This window comes from Vicugna pacos, chromosome 35 (assembly GCF_048564905.1).
Source record: "Vicugna pacos chromosome 35, VicPac4, whole genome shotgun sequence".
Classification (NCBI taxonomy): Eukaryota; Metazoa; Chordata; class Mammalia; order Artiodactyla; family Camelidae; genus Vicugna; species Vicugna pacos.
This window is the reverse complement of record NC_133021.1, coordinates 35,307,572-35,326,648: the sequence shown is the minus strand read 5'-3', so window position 1 is coordinate 35,326,648 and position 19,077 is coordinate 35,307,572. Positions and strand designations below refer to the sequence as shown.

The following is a 19,077-nucleotide window of genomic DNA, read 5'->3' as shown; positions in this document are numbered from 1 at the left end:
TTCAAAGCTGAAAATGCCATTTGTTTTCCCTCTCACCTAGAAACTTATCATTTCCTCTACGAAGCAACTCCTAAGGGTGCTGAGAATATCACACCTCTGTTTAAGTCATGAGACACGCCAGCACTCCTGTTCTGACTTCCTTACTAAACCCGACGCAGAACCTGCATGGAAGGGGAGAAAGCGCGCCAGGCCAACCCTGGCCTCGGAGACACACTCACCAGATGAGCACTGTCCTTCCCTTCCTGGACTCGCTGGCCCTGCGGTTCAGCCACGACCTTAGCGTCCTGATCAGAAGTCATGGGCTGTTTGCTTTGTGGTCCCACTGGGAGAATGTTAACCGTAGGAAGCTGTAAAACAATAAAAATAGTAAAATCAGTAACTGGAAGTGCAGAGTGTAACTGATCCTAATACAAAATTACTAATCAGTCTTAAAATCCTCAAGTTTCCAGGACAAGGGTTTAACCCCTCTGGAGTCCACACAGTTTAAAGACATCTCCCCATAACTTCCACCTGACTCACCCAAGAAATATTTATTTTTTAATAAGTTTCTTCTTCACACTAATTTGGTAACCACGATAATATCCTAAGACTTAGAAGCCAAACGTTAACACATACAAACCCACTCACATCCAGAAACTCATTTTTTAAAAATACCAAGTTATGAAATTAATAGAACTCCAAACTGGGGATTGATGAGTCCCAAATTTATATATATGTCATTTCTGACTGACTCCATTAATTTTATTTTGTTCCAGGAAACGGTTGTTAGAAGAAATAGTAATAGTTTAAAAGGAATCCCTACACAATCCTGAACCAAAGAAAGCAAAAGCCACCCTGACACAGGGCACAAGTATGGCAAGCAGCCTGTACACACGCTGACTCAAGGGCAGACACTGAACTTCGCACACGGTGCTCATCTCATTTCCCCAAGTGCCTACGAAGCGACTTGGGCTCAGAGGGTAACAGTTTTCGCGACTCGGTATCAGGAGCAGGATTCTCAGACGTCTGTCTAGGTCTGGCTTCAGGGCTTCCCTCCTTTCACTGCAAGCTACACTGCTTCACAAGACAAAGAAGTAGATTTAGCCCAGGTATCTTTCCAGGCTCTTATGAAAACACATAGTATCCAAGTGCCAAATAAAGAAACCTGAAAGCTAACGGTTTTGGTCTCATGTGGGTTTTTAGTTTCTAAAAACTCCCTATTCTCAATAATCTGCTTATGATAAATTCTTAAAACCATTGATAATGGAGTAATCTGATGATCAAAGGTGATCTCATTCTGTTGCCAAATGTATCATCAATCAAAGCACAAAGTCACTTAAATGCTGTAAGACAAGTACAGAACTGTAAACAATGGAGAAAAAAATGCCTGAAACAAATAGAATCAGTTTCACAGAGATCAGCGTTTTCCACAGTGTAGAATGAATGGCAAATACATTCAACTGTAATAATCTGTAATGGGCTAAACTGTAAAAACTGATTATCAATTCTTCCAAAACCATCAAATCCAGAAAACAAAGATGTAAACTGGCACCCAGACTGACGAGTCACAGAAGGCAGTGTAGACGCTTTTACCACTATTAACTTCTGATTTTTAAGATTATCAAAAAAAAAAGTTTGAAAACCAGATATGATAGCCAAAAGGCAGAAAAATCAGCCACAAGAGTCCTTCACTTACACACACTACTCATTTCCCAGACAGTGAGAAATCATGCACCTCGCCATGGGAAGAGCACCACCACCAGACAGGAAGCAGCCTCGCAACACAAACGACAACCCCAGGATGTGATCTCAGGACAGACGCAGCAAACGTGAGCACAGAGCAATGCCACCCGGCTCTGTGATGTCAGCACCTCACAGACAAGGAGCCCGGCTTCTTCAACACAAAAGGACGCAAGACACACACATGGCCAAATTCTGGCTCTGTTTTGTTAATACGACTTTATCTGACTCCCATACACTGAAAGAAGACAATCAGCGAAGTAACAGTAACAGGATATTTGGTGGTATTAAACAACACCTGTAGTTTCTTAGGTATGAAAATGATGTGGTTATGTTCAATAAAAAAAAAGAGACTATCTACCTTTTAGAGATGCACACTGAAACATCTACAGGGGCAACAACACTATGTCTGGGACTTCCCCCGACTACGTGGGGCAGAGACATGGGGGCTCACAACTGTTCCTCCTGGGAGAGGGTCCGGAGGTTCCCAAGACGATCCTGCCACCTTGTGTATGTGTGAAATGTCCCATAATAAAAAGTTAAAAAGGCAGCACGGCTGTCTCTCAGCACAATGGAACCGTGTCCTGATCTGACCCACGCATCCTACCCCTAAAAAAGTAATCTTTACACCACACCACACCACATCTCTTAATTACTGACCCCCCCCCACACACACACTTTAAAAGTCCTACAGCTGGAAAGGTTGCCAACACAAGGGGTTGCTTTCTGTTGTGGAGGATGAGGAGATACTCACCTCATTAAGCAAGCAGTACAAAGACACAAAGTATCACAATTAGACTTTATCTGGAATGTCTGAATCTAAAATGAGACTGAGAACATGCCAACGCAGGTACTGAAAACATTTTCAACAAATAACAATAACTTTTTCATTATTGTTAAAGAAACCAAAACTACTTTAAGACTTAAAACTAAACAAACTATTGCATGGCCAAAAAGTAGGTCTCTAGGGTGTGAAGAGAAACACACACAGGACAGACCTACTATCAAAGCAGAGTCCTTAGTGGCTTAAGGCCTGGTAACTGACAACCTAATAGTGTTCAGAGGCAGGCTTCACAAAGCTGTCATGAACTGGGCAAAAGGAGTCGTCTTCCCGACCTGATTTCATCTCTCTCCATGTGAAAAAGCAGAGAAACGAAATCAGAGAGTACTCCCTCCTACCTAGTGGTCTCTCTGCCGGCAGTACACCATTAATCTCATCTGTCAAAACTATGCCTAGAAGTTCTATTAATCTTATTAAATACCTGGGAGAGTGTAGTTCTCCTAGTTCTGTTTGTAAACAATTATCACACATACCAGAAATGTTTGTTTCATAATTAAACATTCAGGTCTTTTTGGACACTCAAAGCAACCCTTAAAATTATAAATCAACCTCAAATAAACTTAACTGTTCACCAAGTTGGTGGCATACATATCCAGAGAGTTATTCTAAGTGATTTCAAAACAGTATTTGCATACAGAAATCCTAAAAATTCACCAAGAAATCTTAAAATGCACTCAGTAGACGTGCTCTTGGGGTAAGTGTTGGTATTATTTTGAAACTACCTTACATATTATACACACACATATACACACTATAATAGGACACAGTAAGAATTACATTAATATTCCATACTCAGATTTGCAGCATAAAAGGAGATACAAACATAAAATCAAATAAGCTGAGTAAGATCTATATGATCTTTTTTAAAAACTGAAAATGTTAACTTTTTAAACTACAGTTGACCCTCGAACAACATGGGTTTAAACTGCGTGGGTCCACTTATATGCAGATTTTTTCAATAAAAACCTTCTACTGGACTACAGGACCCGCAGCTGGCTAATCCACAGACGTGGAACTGGGGAAATGGGGGGCTGAATGTGAAGTTATATGTGGATTTTTGACTGCGAGGGTGTCAGTGCCCCTGACCGCTGCGCTGTTCAAGAGTCAACTGTGTACATTCTCTCTGGCTTTTACTAGTTTCTCCACTTCTGTCCCCTTTCTACTCCAGGACCCAATCTTGCAGTCACTTCTCTCTAGCCTCCTCCAACTGTGACAGCTCCTCATCCTTGCTCATCTTTCATTTACTTTCTGAGACTGCCGGTTAGTTATGTTGCAGAGTGCTGCTCATTTGAGATAGACCTGGAACACATTTTCATGAAAACGAGGAAATTATCGAAGACGCCTGTCAGCACGTGACAGGAGCAACAAGGAAGGAACTGACAGCCAAAGTCAACAACATGAGGGGCACAAAGAATGAATGGATACAAACACACAGAAATCCAGGACGGTCCAAGCACCACTGCCACACCAGGCACCCCAGAGGCAGGGATGATATCCACTCTTTTCCTGAAGATTTGCACAGGGAAACAAGCCTCAGCCTGCCTTCCCTCGACTATTCTGGCATAACCATCAGGACACATTGTTCACTATACAGGAACCACAATTAAAAGCTGAGTCAACGACAGAATTAGAAAATCGAGGTGTTGCAACATCTAATGAAATGACAAAGGTAATGATAATTGATGTTGCTGAAAATAGAGGAAGAGCTGACAGGGAGCTTTATATTTTTATAATGCTTGGATCGGACAGACGGCGGCTACTTTTCAATCTTATCTGCAACTACTCAGTAAGTATCACGCTTCTTAATGGGACCAAGAGCATCATCTATGAAGTGTTCTTGTCTAAAAACCCCAACAAACTTGTATTTAATCAAACCTCTAGATTCAATTTCCAATTTAAAGAAAATTCAGGGACAAAAATTGTGTCAAATAATGCCAACAAAAAGCCAGCAGCTAAACTTGAGATGTGGGGCATTCTACACACAGGCCCTCATTTCTACAGCAAACCTAAGACATGAAAAATATGGAGATTTTTATTGCTACACAATGCAAAAGCTTTAACCAAAATAACCTTATGTAATTTGAGAACTGTATCTGGATCTCAATTCAAATAAATTAAGTCTAAAATGACATTTCTGACAGGAAAACTTGAATGTTGCCTAGGTGATAAGAGGTATTACAGGACGATGCTTAACTTGGTTGAGTGCAGTCAAGGTGCTGTGCCTGTTTATTTTTAAATGTCTTATTTGTAAAAGATACAAACTAAAAGACTACAGGTGAAATTGTACATCTGGAATTTGCTTTAAAATACGTCAATAGCTTTTTTGGGTAAGTTTAAGGGAAGAGAAGCAGCAATACAAGAGTGCAGCAGGCGGACGGGTGCCGAGCACTGAGGACCGCTGCACTGCCCTTTCTGCTCTGTGGTTACAACGTCCAGAATAAAAGTTAAAAAGAAAACTTCAACTGGGATAGTCTCTGTACGCACCTGAAACTTGCCACACACTTACTTCTATTTAAAATCTGTGCTAATGAAGCAACACGGCAGTGTGTAAACCATTTGTGAACAGTGTCAGCTGCAGCCCCCAAAAGGGGAAACAGAAACAATTAACTACAGGAAAGCAAAAACAACGCAATACATCACAACTGTTCATAACACTCACAAAGGCAACACGGACTGAAGACGAGCAGGCTACAGAACTACAGACTGCTACATGTACTAGTTACAACTACGCTCTTAAAATACACATAACTTTGTGAATATTTAAAAACAAAAACAAGAGGAAATATTCAGATGACTGAACAGTGTGTGACCGAGCACTGCAACTCGGGGATAGTGTCCTACTTTGTTTCACAATTTTTGGAATAACTCATTTGTATAATCACACGTACTCCACAGGCCTCATCAGCCTGCTGACTCCACATTTACCAAACCGCCACCGAATCCTTCAGGGCGGAAAGGAGTCTCTCCAGCAGGGAGAGCAGGTACTGACCCAGCAGTCTGTCCACACAGCTAATGAAACTGCCATTCAGTCACCACGTCATCTCAAGAAACCGCATGGTCAGGCTTGTCCTATGAAACGGTCTCAAAGTGTGGTCTGGGCTCCATCAGGCGTCCCAGAGGCCTTACCTGGGGCCACGAGGTGGACACAATGAATGCTGACCCTTACTTTCTCCTCACAGTTGTGCAATGGAGTTCTGGTGCATGACTAAAGTTCAAGGTTACAGGAAAAGACTATCAAAACTTCCTCACTCTTCTGACCACGCATGTGTGAGAGGCCAAGTTTCCCTCCTGCACTTCAACCACAGTAATACATTACTAACAGAGCAAGTGCAGAAGCAGATGAGATGCCAGCTGAGATTCTATTAAATCAGTCGCTAAGGAGCTTTACAAAAATATAAAACAATGCCACTTTCCTCATTAAATTACTTTTTGTTTTTGGAAAAGACTGCTATTTTTTCACAGGAGATGTTATTTATATTACATGTAATGGGTTTGCTGTTATTATTAAAGAAAAATATTTTTAATTTTTAAGTCTTAACTTTTAATACAAATATAGATAGAAATAAGCCATATGAACAAAAGTTCTTAGCAATCTGCAATGTTGATGGCCAACACTCTCCCCAAGTTGATCAACAGAAGCAGCAATGCATTCCCTATCAAAATCTCATCTGCCTTTTTTTGCAAAAATGGATGAACTGATCCTAAAATTCCTATGGAAATGTAAGAGATCCACAGTAGCCAAAACACTCCTCGAAAGAACAAAGTTGAAGGATGGACACTTCAGAACTTCAGATTTCAGAACTTACCACAAAGCTACAGCAATCAAGACAGTGTGGTGCTGACCAAAAGACAGACACACAAACCAATGGAAAAGAAATGAGAATCCAGAAGTAAACACCTATCCTTACGGTCAGCTGATTTTTGAAGGGTGCCAAGAGCATCCAATGGGGCAAAAAAACTCCTTTCAACAAATGGTGTTAGGACAACTGAATATCCACATGCAAAAGAATGCAGCTGTTCCCCTAACTCGCTCCACATATAAAAATTAACTCAAAATGGGTCACTCACCTCAATGTAAGGGCTAAAACTGTAAAACTCAGATGAAAACACAGGAGTAACTCCTCGTGAGCTTTGACTAGGCAATGGTATCTTAGGACACCAAAAGCACAAGCAAAAACAAAAAATAAATTGGTATTCATCAAAATTTAGAACTTTTGTGGCTCAAAGCACACCATCAAGAAAGTGAAAAGATTAATATGCGGAATGGGAGAAAATATTTGCAAATTATCTGATAAGGGACATACATCTAGAATAAAGAATTCCTAAAACACAGTGGAACAACAACAACAAAATAACGGGGGGCACAAAGAGATTGAACTGGCATTTCCCCAAAGACATACAAGCAGCCAGCAGGCAGGGGAAAGATGCTCAGCATCAACACTCACTCATCAGGGAAATGCAAATCAAGGCATGGGCCACCACGTCACGCTCAGCAGGATGGCCACATTGCTGCTACGGACAGTAACAAGTGCTGGCGGGAAAAGCAGAAATGGGACTCTCCCTGCACTGCTGGTGCGGATGTAACGTGGCACAGCCATGCGGTAAACAGCCTCAGAATGTGTTACCGTATGACTCAGCAACTCCAGTCCCAGGTCATGCCCCAGAGAACTGCACACATACATCCCCACCAAAGCTTAGACATAAGTATTCATAGCAGACGTTATTTATAACAGCCCCTAAGTGGAAACAGCTCAAACAGTAAGCTGTTAGAGGTCAAGAGCCTCATTTTCATACACGTGCCTGGCACACCTCAGCAGATTTTCAAATCGCAGTGACAGAATCACAGTTTGAGAATTTGATAATTTCTAAAATAGTCAAAAGAAAGATATCATTCTCCCAAACAGCATGAAATTACTTCTCTTGGTATAAAGAGGTGATGTGGAAACATGGATGGTTTGTCTATGGATCAGAAATCTAGAGAGGGAAAGAGTCAGCACTCGGGTCTCTGCTGTGCAAGTAGTCTCCGTGCTTTACGTGGTACTAAGTCAACCTCAGTTCTGTTAGTTAGGTCTCCTGCCCACCCAGCAGGCTGGGAAACCGAGTTCAGAGGACACTGAGCCAAGGCCACAGTAAGCCCAGTGAGCTGGACCGCACGCACATGCAAATTCTGCTATTCAACGCCACGTGCTTGAAGGGAGCTTCAGCGCTGCAGGCAACTCACCCTATTAGTCACGCCAGCTGGCAGACGCCCCCTGGGACACAACCCAAGAAGTACCTACCTTTGTTTCCTTCCTTGGTCTTTGTTCCTCTTCTCTTTGATAATACTTATTTTGCACCAATGTGCAGATTATGATTCGGGCATTAAAAAAAATCACAGTGCTTAAATATAAGCCAAATATTTCACCTTTCTTCACAACAGAAACGGTGATCTGATTCAGTGTCAGAATAAACACTTGTGGTGTGTAGAGATGATACACTGCATTTTGCTGGGGAATTTTCAACTGTACAGATAATTTCTGCCTTATGAGTTTACCCTTAAAACATTTACATTTCACATAAGGTGAGATTCCACTGTATGAGTACCAAACACAAAGCCTCTTTTCTGAATCTAAAAGCACTATTCTGCAGTAAGGAAGTCTGGACAAACTGCTCCCCTCCCCCTTGCTCTGTACTCAAACCCTTCAATACTTCTGGGCCTTTCTTTGCATCCTATTCTCGGGGACTGCGATGCCCCTCCCTCTTGAAGACAGCCTTCCGACAGCCCTTCTCTTCTCCTTCCTTCATGCTCCACAGCATCACCGCTCTTTACAGCAATGACCATGTGAGCCTCTCCCCTACTGTCCTGAGTTTCTCTACTATCCCAAGTATCCACGTGTTTCTTCTCATGTATCAGACACAACAGAAATCTATATTCCAGAAATGATATGTTACAACTACCCCAGGGCTCCCTTTGTCAGTAACACTCAAATCCATGTGGTTTCATCACCCTCCTGTCTACGTATTCTTTCTGCATTTGCATCCACATATGCTAAGGTCTCTTCGAACACTGCCTGTGATTAGGAATGATGGGTTAAGGAACAGAGCATGAGCAAAGGAGACGGACAGTGTAAGATGCTATCAGATAGACGTGTGTTCTAAGAACCCAGCATAACCACTGGGATCATTTTATGCCCCTGCCGCCCCACAAAAAACCCAGCAAATATTCAACTAGAAAAGTAAACAGTTTTACCTAAACATGGGAACTGGGCTATTAATAACTCCAGAGATTGTCTTAAGTAGTATATGATCGCCTCTGAAAGTCAATTAGAAAAGTCAAATTTTGTTACTTTCAATGTCTAAACATACTTTGTAGAAAGAGATTTTACCACCAGATTTTGAAACTAAATAAACTCATTAGAAAAGACAAAAATAGTCAAATCTAATCATTAAAGCACAATCACAGCACTTGGGACTGGAAGGACATATGTAAATGACAGTAACTTTGTTTTATGAACTCAATATGCCCAACTTTAACAGAGAGGTGTAGGGATCACAGCTCCTCACTTATCTGCCCCGCGCTGCTGGCTGGGTTATACTGTTTATCTTGCAGCTGTTGTCATCACTCTGCAGTATCTAAAATGCAGTCTCGTGGCAGAATACTTTGTGAGTACTTCAGGGCAGATTAGTTACATACCTACACAGCACCTTGCACAGATGATACACACAGCTGAATTGAGAGGCCTGAATGGCAGGAGTGTCTGCAGCGCACTGGTTTAAGAGTTAGTATCTCTACGACAGTTCATTCTTCCCAAGGAGTCTTCTCACAGTAATGTCACCCAAAGACACTGATGAGCGACAGAAAGCAACCCAATCTCGTCAAGTGTTGTTTAATTACACATTTAAACTGGCAGCCAGTATGGAAACACGGATTCTTAAGCAGATGCTGTCAATTAACCGAGATTAATATTTAAAATTTCCTTTTATATATGTATACCTGTAGTTCTACTGAAAAAGACAACAGTAGGAAAAGGTAACTCTTTTTCATAGTTTGGCTGGTTTGGCTCGTAGGGAGGGTGTAAAATCAGACATAACACACAAAAACTTATTTCTTAGCCAAACAGGAGTGGAGAAGTATAGACATGAGGAGTATACCCCAAAAGTTACATTTACAATTTTCCCACTATTTGCTTTCAATTTAGAACTTTGATTCCACACAAAAAATCAAAAAGGTCCCTTCCAGCTTTAAAACTTATAATTGGTTTATGATATATTATCTTGTCCTGGAGCAGACAATTATTTGAAAAGATTATTTTGCTAGGATTCTTATTAAAATACAATACAAAACAAAACAGAGAATTTAAGATCATCTCATTAACCCTCTGGCTAGGAGAAAAGTGTTTAATCCACTAAATCTCTGACAAACTCCAAACAACCAACTCCAATACTTGGTTATAAAGAATCCTAAATCAAATATTTGAAACAAGTGAAGCAATGTGAAGAAGATCAAAAAATCCTATCTCTTGCTCTGCATGTGATAACGGTTGGTTATCCTGTAAACATGCCTGTAAAAGTAAGTGCCAAGTAGAGGCAGGGAATCACATCCTTAGAGATACAGCCTCTCTGGCCTCAAAGCATGATTTCTTGCTCCTATCACGAGCCATTCCTTCTCCAACAGAAGGTCCTCTCCTGAAACAGCCACACACTTTTCCACCCGAGGGAGAAGCAGATGAAAAGTGCAAGCTCTGGAATCCGCGTGTCCTTCTGAACCCGGGGCAAGGGCTGGGGCCCCACCTGCAGCCCACGCAGGACACGACACAGCACATCTACACCGCTCAACCTACTATGGAAGGAGTAAGACAGATCAAGAGATATTTTTGTTTTAACAAAGAGGTTCAGTTTCATAGTTGAAAAGCCAATGGTCCTGAGTCCAGCCTGTTTTGAATGTATTCTGACGTTCATTTGTCTGTCACCATCTTTTCCGGTGAGAAAGGCTCCCCAGGTGGAAATGCCAGCCCACAGTGCCTGGCCCAGCGAGCAATCTGCCGTGCTGGGAGCCCGCCCAGGCCCTTCTTGCCCCCTCAGGTCTCTCACTTCCACCCCCAAGTCCTTTCCCGACCGCTCTGTGAACCTGCTGCAAGGCACTCTGTCTGAGTCCCTCTCTCCTTAGCCACACACCAACCTTGCTGATGGAAAGCACAATGTATCTACAGTCCAAAGCAGGAGAAAATCACCTCACTGCTGGCTTTTCAGGTGTCCTATCACCTTCTGGACAGAGCAGAACTGCATCATTCAGTATCTTTCATAAATTACTTTTACTTTAGGGAACTGCATGCATGTAGTTTTTTAAAAAACTACACAGCTTTGTTAATTTCATTTTGAACACGTGATCACTATCTTGAAATCACTGTTACTCTCCATACAAATCTTCACTTTCCCTCATTTACATGTGAAAACAAAGAATGCCGATGGCCACTAATAGCCATTAGTAAACACCGCACCACCAACAGTCAGAGTCCAGACCACAAAGGTGTCTTTCAAGAGACCCGGAAGTCCTTTTCAAAACTGAACTCTAGACAGCACGTTTCTTCAACTCTTTTTAAGAAAGCCTCTCTTCATCTCACCCTTCTCAAGAATCTTGCATTTCTTCAAGGACCGTCACCATGTTCTGTTGTGCTTTCCAATTTATGATCACATGATGACAGTTTCTCAGCTGAAAGAGTATAATACTTAAAAGTAAGATGGAATGGTGGTGAGCAAACTTAGAACTCAACATTTTAAAAGACAGAATGTCAGAGCTGGAGAGCATTTTGGAGCTGCTTCAACCCTGTGCTGCTCAAACTGAGACTTGCTTATTCCCAGGAAGACACCAAAGAATCAGAGCAAGAGGTGGTAAAATTGCTAAAGTCCTGGAACTAGACATAAATGTACAAATTAGGGGGAAAAAACTGTACACCTGATACTGATAGACTATTTTCACTTCTTCACCCTGTAATAGATCAATTTCTTTTAATTTTTTTTGAGGGGAAGGTAATTAGGTTTATTGATTGATTTATTTATTTTTAATGGAGGTACTGGGGATTGAACCCAGGACCTCATGCATGCTCTCTACCACTGAGCTGTACCCTCCTCCCCCAGACCAATTTCTTACAGCACTACCAACATGTAGATCTCAAGTATGTTAAATTAAAAGAAAAGCTTTGCTGTGGGGAAAGGCACTTCTGATCTACATTAATCAACTAACCAATAAATCAAAACAAAGCAAGAACATTTTAAACGTGTCATGATTCTCCAAAGGGAGGACAGTAAAGTTCAGCGAGTCGTGGAGAAATTCCACAGGGTCTGCAGAGCTGTGAAGTGGTCAACAGCTGCCTGATACAACCGGTGGCTGGGACATACAGGGCAACTTGTCTTCCTCAAGCCCTTACGACAGTCCTACAGGTCACCCCTGAAGTCTTGTTATCTGAACATGCAATTCAACTTCCTGAAAAATTACAAGCCATTTAACACCTTCATAAATGGTGGTAACACATGCCTCATCTCAAGATCTACGTTAATGTGCATCTTTCCTGTCTTGAATTTAGTATTCCTAACAGATACATATATTTCTTAGCACTGTGGTAAAAGGATAATTTTCCATAACAGTTATAATCTTACACAGCTCTTGAAAACCAGACTTCGTAAGTCAAGGCAAGGAACACAAATACAGCCTGAACCTAAGACAATTTTTTAAAGCTTCATGAAAATGAGTGTTTTTCAATCCTGAGAAAGAAGAACAGAGGTGGAGGAATCATGCTCCCCAACTTCAGACTATACTACAAATCTACAGTAATCAGAACAGACACAGATCAATGGAACAGAACAGAGACCAGAAACAAACCCAAGCACTTATGGTCAACTCATCTACAACAAAGCAGGCAAGAACACACAATGGAGAAAAGACAGTCTCTTCAATAAGTGGTGCTGGGAAAACAGGACAGCCACATGCCAAAGAATGAAATTAGAACATTCTCTAACAACCCATACAAAAATAAATTCAAAGTGGATTAAAGACCTAAATATAAGACTGAATACTATAAAACTAGAGGAAAACATAGGCAGAACATGCTCCAGTATAAATCACAGCAAAAATAAAAGAAATAAAAGCAAAAACTAACAAATGGGACCTAATTAAACTTAAACACTTCTGCACAGCAAAGGAAACCAGCAACAAAATTAAAAGACAACCTATTGGCGAGCGGGTATCCATAAGGCCCTATAGCTCAGGGGTTAGAGCACTGGTCTTGTAAAAGACAACCTATTAAATGGGAAAAAATATTTGCAAATGATAATACAGACCGATCCAACTAATGAATATAGTAATAAAGAAGCGGACTCACAGATGTAGGGAACAAACTAGTGGTTACCAGCGGGGAGAGGCACGAACTACCGGGTGTAAGATGGGCTCAAGGATGGACTGTACTACACAGGGAATACAGTCAATATTTTGTAATAACTGTAAATGGAAAGTAGCTTTTAAAAATTGTATTAAAAAAAAGAAAACGAATGAATTTTTCTCAGCAGTTTCTACAACAAAGGAGGTCTGGAGGGAAAAACCACCTGTTCACTGGAGGAGCATGGGTCTTTACCTTATGGTCTGGGTCCCATTCCCTGCTCTTTTCCTTTTCTCCAACCTCTTCCCCCATCACTGTTGCTGTCTCCAAAGACACTGCAAGGGAGGGAGTCTGGAGGAGAGAAAAGGACAGAGAAGCACAAAACCACGGGCTGGGGGCTTCTGGGCAGGGTGCCGCCTCTCCAAGGTCACCGCTTCTCCCAGGACGGCTGTTGCCCACGCCCACCGATGCTAGATGGACCAGGTGCTCCTTTCCTCACCTCCTTGCTTTTCCACTGCTCCTGCTACCTTCCCTGGATGCGCTTCCTCCCCACTAAGCACAGTAAAAGCCCTCTCCTCCCACATGACTGTAACTAACTGCAAAAGTGTGAGAGACAATTCTAACACCAGATCCCTGAATCCTGAACCATTTTAACTTGTATATATTCATCACCTGGGCCTTTTTCTCAGACTGAGTCAATCTATTAGACGTTCTTTTCTTTCCTTCTCATCTAAACCACATCCTAATGAATTACCTAAGACTTTCACTTTCTTTCTTTAAAGTGCAACTTAGATACTTAAAAAATAATCTGGAAAAAAATTTGAACGGCACAATGCTTCTAGAATGATTATTCCCCAATTTTTAACAGTTGTCCTATCCATCTACCTAATTCAACAGCAGTTTCCTTGGCGATTTGTTTTTATTGAGACACTCCAAAGTTTTCAGACTAGTTTTCCTATGAGTAACTGTTTTTGCACTATTTTTATCAGTTTGCATCAGTTAAATCATGTAACTGCACTAGTAAGTACAACTGCCCTGAACAAGCTGGGGGGAAGACTGAAGTGGCTTCTGTAAGTAAACAAGCCAACTGGAAGGAAGACAGAGAAAGAGCAAGGAGAGCCCGGCCCAGCACTCTGCTGCCCACAGGCAGCTGGCTCCACCAGGTGCGTCACCCCTGCTGTCGGGGGCTCAGCCTTTCCCGGCTTCAGTCAACAGCAATGCTAACTCTCAGGGCATCTGAGCAAGTATCTGGTGAATGTTTTCACCTACAAACTCCTGAAAATCAACTGTTTGAAGATTCCCCCCCCCCCCAAAAAAACAACAAAAACTGACAATCCTTTGACCTCCAGGAAAGACAGTAGCGTATCATCTACCCAGCTGCCCAAACCCGAAACCTGCAAACACATTTTTAATCCCTTCCTCGCAAATAAGCTTGGCCCTCATCATGTCTACTGTCACTAAACTGTTTCGATAACCATCATCTCTGAACTGAACTACCACCCCAACCCCACCACCCTTCCGCAGAATGACCTTGTCTCCCACGCCTCGGCTCACACCTCTGACGCCAAGCACTCAGGACACCCGGGACACTGACAAGCAAGGCCAGCTGAAATGTCACACCCCGTCCTCTCACCAAAATATGGGTCGCAAACACACAGCGACACAACCATGTCGAATGAGTCCCGTCTCTCCAACACAGGGAGGGCAGGAAAAAGTCCACCTGCTCGAATGCCGTACTCCTGATACAGTACCCAGCCCCACAGAGAGGAATCTGCGTTCAGTCGTTTTCTCTCTCATGCGGTAAGCACAGGGGAAGAAATTCCTAGTGTTTAAAACACAAAGCTCAGGAAGTGAGATGACTCCCAGTGAAAGCCGCTGCTGTTCCAAATAATGTGCTAATGTGGAAACGCAGTATTTTTAGGTTAGGGTAAAACTACTTGGAGTTCACTTTCATTTTATTTTCGATTGTCTCTACATTTTGTATATGCATCTGTGTGTGTGTACGTGTACGTGTGCACCTGCGGTTTGAACATACAGAACAGTCAAATACAAACTGATGTTGACATTAAAAAAATAACATTTAACTATCAAAAGAACTCACAGAAGAAGTGCCTAAGTGACAAACAAGGGAAACTATTTGTACTGAAGGTGGAGGACAAAGATCCTTTTAAAAACATGTTCAAAGTTTTGAGTCCTTTCACCGGAAAGATGAGCATACACTAGAAGCATTCAACATTGACTCAGGACTTCAAGGACCCCCAGGTCTGCCTACGATCAGATCGTCAGGCTGGGAGTCTGAGGAAGAGGTTAGGGCCGGGCTTGAGGCAGCGCTGCAGGAACCACAGTGCCCCACTCCAAGGGGGTGATGCTGGCTACTCCCATTTTACTGGCTCCACCGAGCACTTTGAGGGCGTGCCAGCACAGAGCACATGCTCCAACAAGTGCAGGCATGACCCCAGCCTCAGGGAGCTATGAAATACAGAGATCTCTGTTACTCCGACTCACTTTAGGCCTACGTTAGTACCTGTTTTCGCTAACCAACAGATCTGAAAGGGATTTATGCTTCTGTGAAAATCAAAATGGCTTTCAGCATCTGTTTTGCCGTAAAGTTCCAGAGACAGTACTCACCTGAGCAGTGAGAGCGCCCGCCCAGCTTCCTCCCCAGAAACACACTCAGATCTCAGGATCCAGCTGCCACAGCCCTGAAAAGTGTCCGTGAGCACCTGTGCTTTAGCTCCATTTGTTCTGTGCCTCCCTTACCCAGATGTGCCCGAAGGTAATTTCTTTTCGCTTTACACCATGTTGGCTTCCGGAAGGTTGCTCAGGAGGGTCTACTTCTGGGCAGCAGGGGAGTCGACACCACACTGTACTCACCGACAAGCACAAACTCTAACCATAATCCTCAGATGCTAGGTATGCCAACTGAACACGCTTCCATGTTCTCCAAAATGACCGCAAATCAGTCAATACTAAAATACACTGGGTACCTGCTAATATGAAGGGTTCCTAGCAAAAGCGATACCACATTTGAAAAAAGAATTTGTTCTACAGTTATGAATTCAAAAACGTATACTACTTTGGATAATCTTTCAGTGTGATATTCCAAAGGGTGTGTGTATCCTAGGCATAACCCCATCTCCATTTGACAAGTAACTGGATCACAACTACTAGGCTGTTAGGATTATAGTTCAACAGACGATGATACTAGCAACAGCACCATCGAAGTTCCAAGCAAATGATCGGAATCTGAATCAGCACTAACAATTCTGAATCACTGCTCAGCAAAGTAAATGAACTTCTGTCAGTCTTGTGTTGGGGGCTACCCGTAACCTCAAGAATCATCACTACAGAACTACTATTAAAGCTTTCTAGTTAAAGCCAGCACTTCTGATGCTTAACTATGCTGTGTGTGTGGTCCCCAAATCTATCAGGCTACTAGACCTAAGACACCTACACTTCCCAGGAATCGGGCGCCATTTGCAATGGACTTGGAAGCAGGAAGTTAGATCTCATTTTCTGCTCCTCTGTCATTGTGTGACGTATGGCAACTGTCTCCAGGGTGCAGTTTCCCAAACAGTAAAACAGGTGTTCCAAGGAGCAAGTAAAAGGGGTGGGGGGAGCAAGGGTTCTGGGTCATCTGAATTATGAGCCAGATACACCATTGAGGATGGAAACTGTTACAACCTGCACCCCTTCCTCACGTTCTGTAGGAAAGCTGCAGGCTGTTAAAGTCTGACATCATCGCAAGCACAGCACAGACAAGCAAGAATGGTCGCTGGAAGGCCGAGAGAGGCAGGTCAGTGCTCAGGGCAAGTCACCTTCTCTGGAGTCTGAGCTCCTCTTCACACAAAGGTGGTGGCCATGAACGGAGGTCCCAGAGCTTCCACAGCCTGGAGGCAGAGCCCCATACCAGCACAGGTTTAAGGAGCTCTGAGTGCTTTAGGAAGGAAACCACTGAATTTGAATGAACTTCACTTAGACTCTCTCTCAAAGACGAGTCTGAATACATGATACAAATTGGAAGACCTATTAGTGCTTTCCTAAATGGATTAAAGCTAACAGGGTAAACTATCTGAAGTGACAACAAAACTTAATTTTCCTGGAATAGATGTTAATTCAATGTTTTAAAAAGTACAGTTTACTTTAATGGTTATTTTAAGAATCTGCTTTAAAAAACAATAAAATGCTGACTTAAAATTCAATAGCATACATAAAGTTAACACTTTCACCAATTTCAATTTTTCTTTTGAAATTCCATTGGTAAGGGTGTAACTCGAAAAGTACCCCACTGAGTTCTATGAATAGGGCTGTGGAACACTTAGCTTAGAGAGGAGACCAAAGGTAGAGTCCTCACTCTGCCAACAACCAACTAGCTGTACTTAACATTATTGACACCCCTGTGGGTTTCAGCTTCTGAGTCTTCAGGGCTCTAAAATCCTCAGACTACAACGGCAACACTACACTTTTCCTGGCAGTTATTTTCAGAAACTAGTTATCAAATCTCAGTTAAGAAAATGATGTAGACCAAAACTCAAAATCTCAGTTCAAAGTGTTACTTCATTCACACCAAACATTATGATAGTCAAAAAGGATCAAAGGTTCCCCTCCCAGTCTTGCAATTCCTGACAGGTAGCAATGGCACTTTAAAAACAAAACACTCCATGCAACTGGGTTAAGGCTGATCACGTGCACTGCTGCTTGTTATTGAATAGTTGGCACACTTATTCTCTGCAGATCATCAGTAAACCCACCTAACCACACTCCACAGACCAAACTGTAAAGCGAAATTAGTAGCCCAGTGCCCACTCACAGGATCACCCAGCATAGGAGTCCCTCCTGATCCGCGCTTTGCTCTCCACACTTTTGGTTACCTGTGGTCAACCATGGTCTCAAAACATCAAACGGAAAATCCCAGAAATAGAACAATTTGTAAGTTTTAAATCGTGTGCCCTTCTGGGGAGCATGACTCAACCTCGCACTGTCCCACCCAGGATGTGCATCACCAGGTCGGCATATCCCATCCACTCCTCACTAGGTGGCCGGCTGGCCGTCAGATCAACTATCACAGGCCGCAGTGCTGGAGCTCAAGTCACTCTGACTTGCTTAATAACTGCATCCAAGCACAAGAACAGCGATGCTGGCAATTCAGACCACCACAGAGAGGCCATAAAGTGCTTCCTTTAAGTGAAGGGCAAATGTTCTTGACTTAATAAGTGAAAGAAAAGAAATCACATGCTAAGGTTGTTAAGATCTACGGTAAAACGAATCTTCTGTCTGCGAAATTGTGAAAAAGGAAAAAGAACTCCGTGCTAGTTTTTCTATCACATCTCAAACTGCAAAAGTCACAGCCACAGTGCTTGATAAGTGATTAGTTGAGAAGGAAAAGGCATTAAATTTATACAGTAAGATATTCTGAGACTACATTCACATAACTTTCATTACAAGATATTGTTGTATTTTATCATCAGTTATTGTTCACCTTTCATTGTCTAATTTGTAAATTACACTTCATCCTAGGTATGTATGTATGTACAGGAAAAAAAACAGTATATACAGGGGTCTGGTATTATCCACAGTTTCAAGCCACCTCTGGGGGTCTTGGAATGTGTCCCCCACAGATAAGAGGGGACCACCGCAGTACAACTTACGGCACTATGACTTCGGGAAAACATCTGCTCTGTGGCTTTTTACCTTGAGCCATCACCTTCTGATTTCACGAAAAACTGTAACTGAGTTAGCAGATTAAAAACAACCACAGAGGCAGGGCGCATGCTTGGCCTGCATGAGGTCCTGGGTTCAATCCCCAGTGTCTTGGGTAAGGGGGAAAAATTAAAAAGTGAAATAAAATAAAAAACAAAACCAGCACAATGACAATCAAACACACTCTCATCATTCTAAGCTTGAAAAACAGTATGCCAAGAATGTCCACGACTGAAAGCACTGAAGCAGGGTCATTTAGGATCTCCAGGCCCTCTTTTGCAGGAAAACCTTTCACTGGCGACGGGAGCTTCGCCAGGTCGCAGAGACTTTCAAATCCTCCTGCACTTGTGTTTGCTGATTCCATGTTCTACTTCCGGTCCTTTCAGGATTAGGGTTACCTCTCCTGCACTGAGTCCTGAAAGACAACGATTTCAGAATAAAGGCAAACTCCTCAACATACACAAAGAA

At 42.4% G+C, this 19,077-nt stretch overlaps 1 protein-coding gene across 3 annotated transcripts in view; it reads right to left on the bottom strand.

The window, feature by feature from the left end:
- Positions 1–19,077, bottom strand: part of LARP4B (La ribonucleoprotein 4B) — a 75,742-nt gene that overhangs the window by 49,905 nt on the left and 6,760 nt on the right. Inside the window, exons 2-3 of one of the 3 annotated variants that reach the window (XM_072955123.1) lie at positions 19,008–19,024; positions 219–347 (exon numbers count right to left, since the gene is read on the bottom strand). In XM_072955123.1, the coding sequence (XP_072811224.1) occupies positions 219–299 (81 nt within the window). In that variant the 5' untranslated portion in view covers positions 300–347; positions 19,008–19,024. Of the gene's footprint in view, positions 1–218; positions 348–18,557; positions 18,957–19,007; positions 19,025–19,077 lie in introns of those variants that run through there. The other 2 variants (XM_072955121.1, XM_072955122.1) reach the window with 2 other exon arrangements.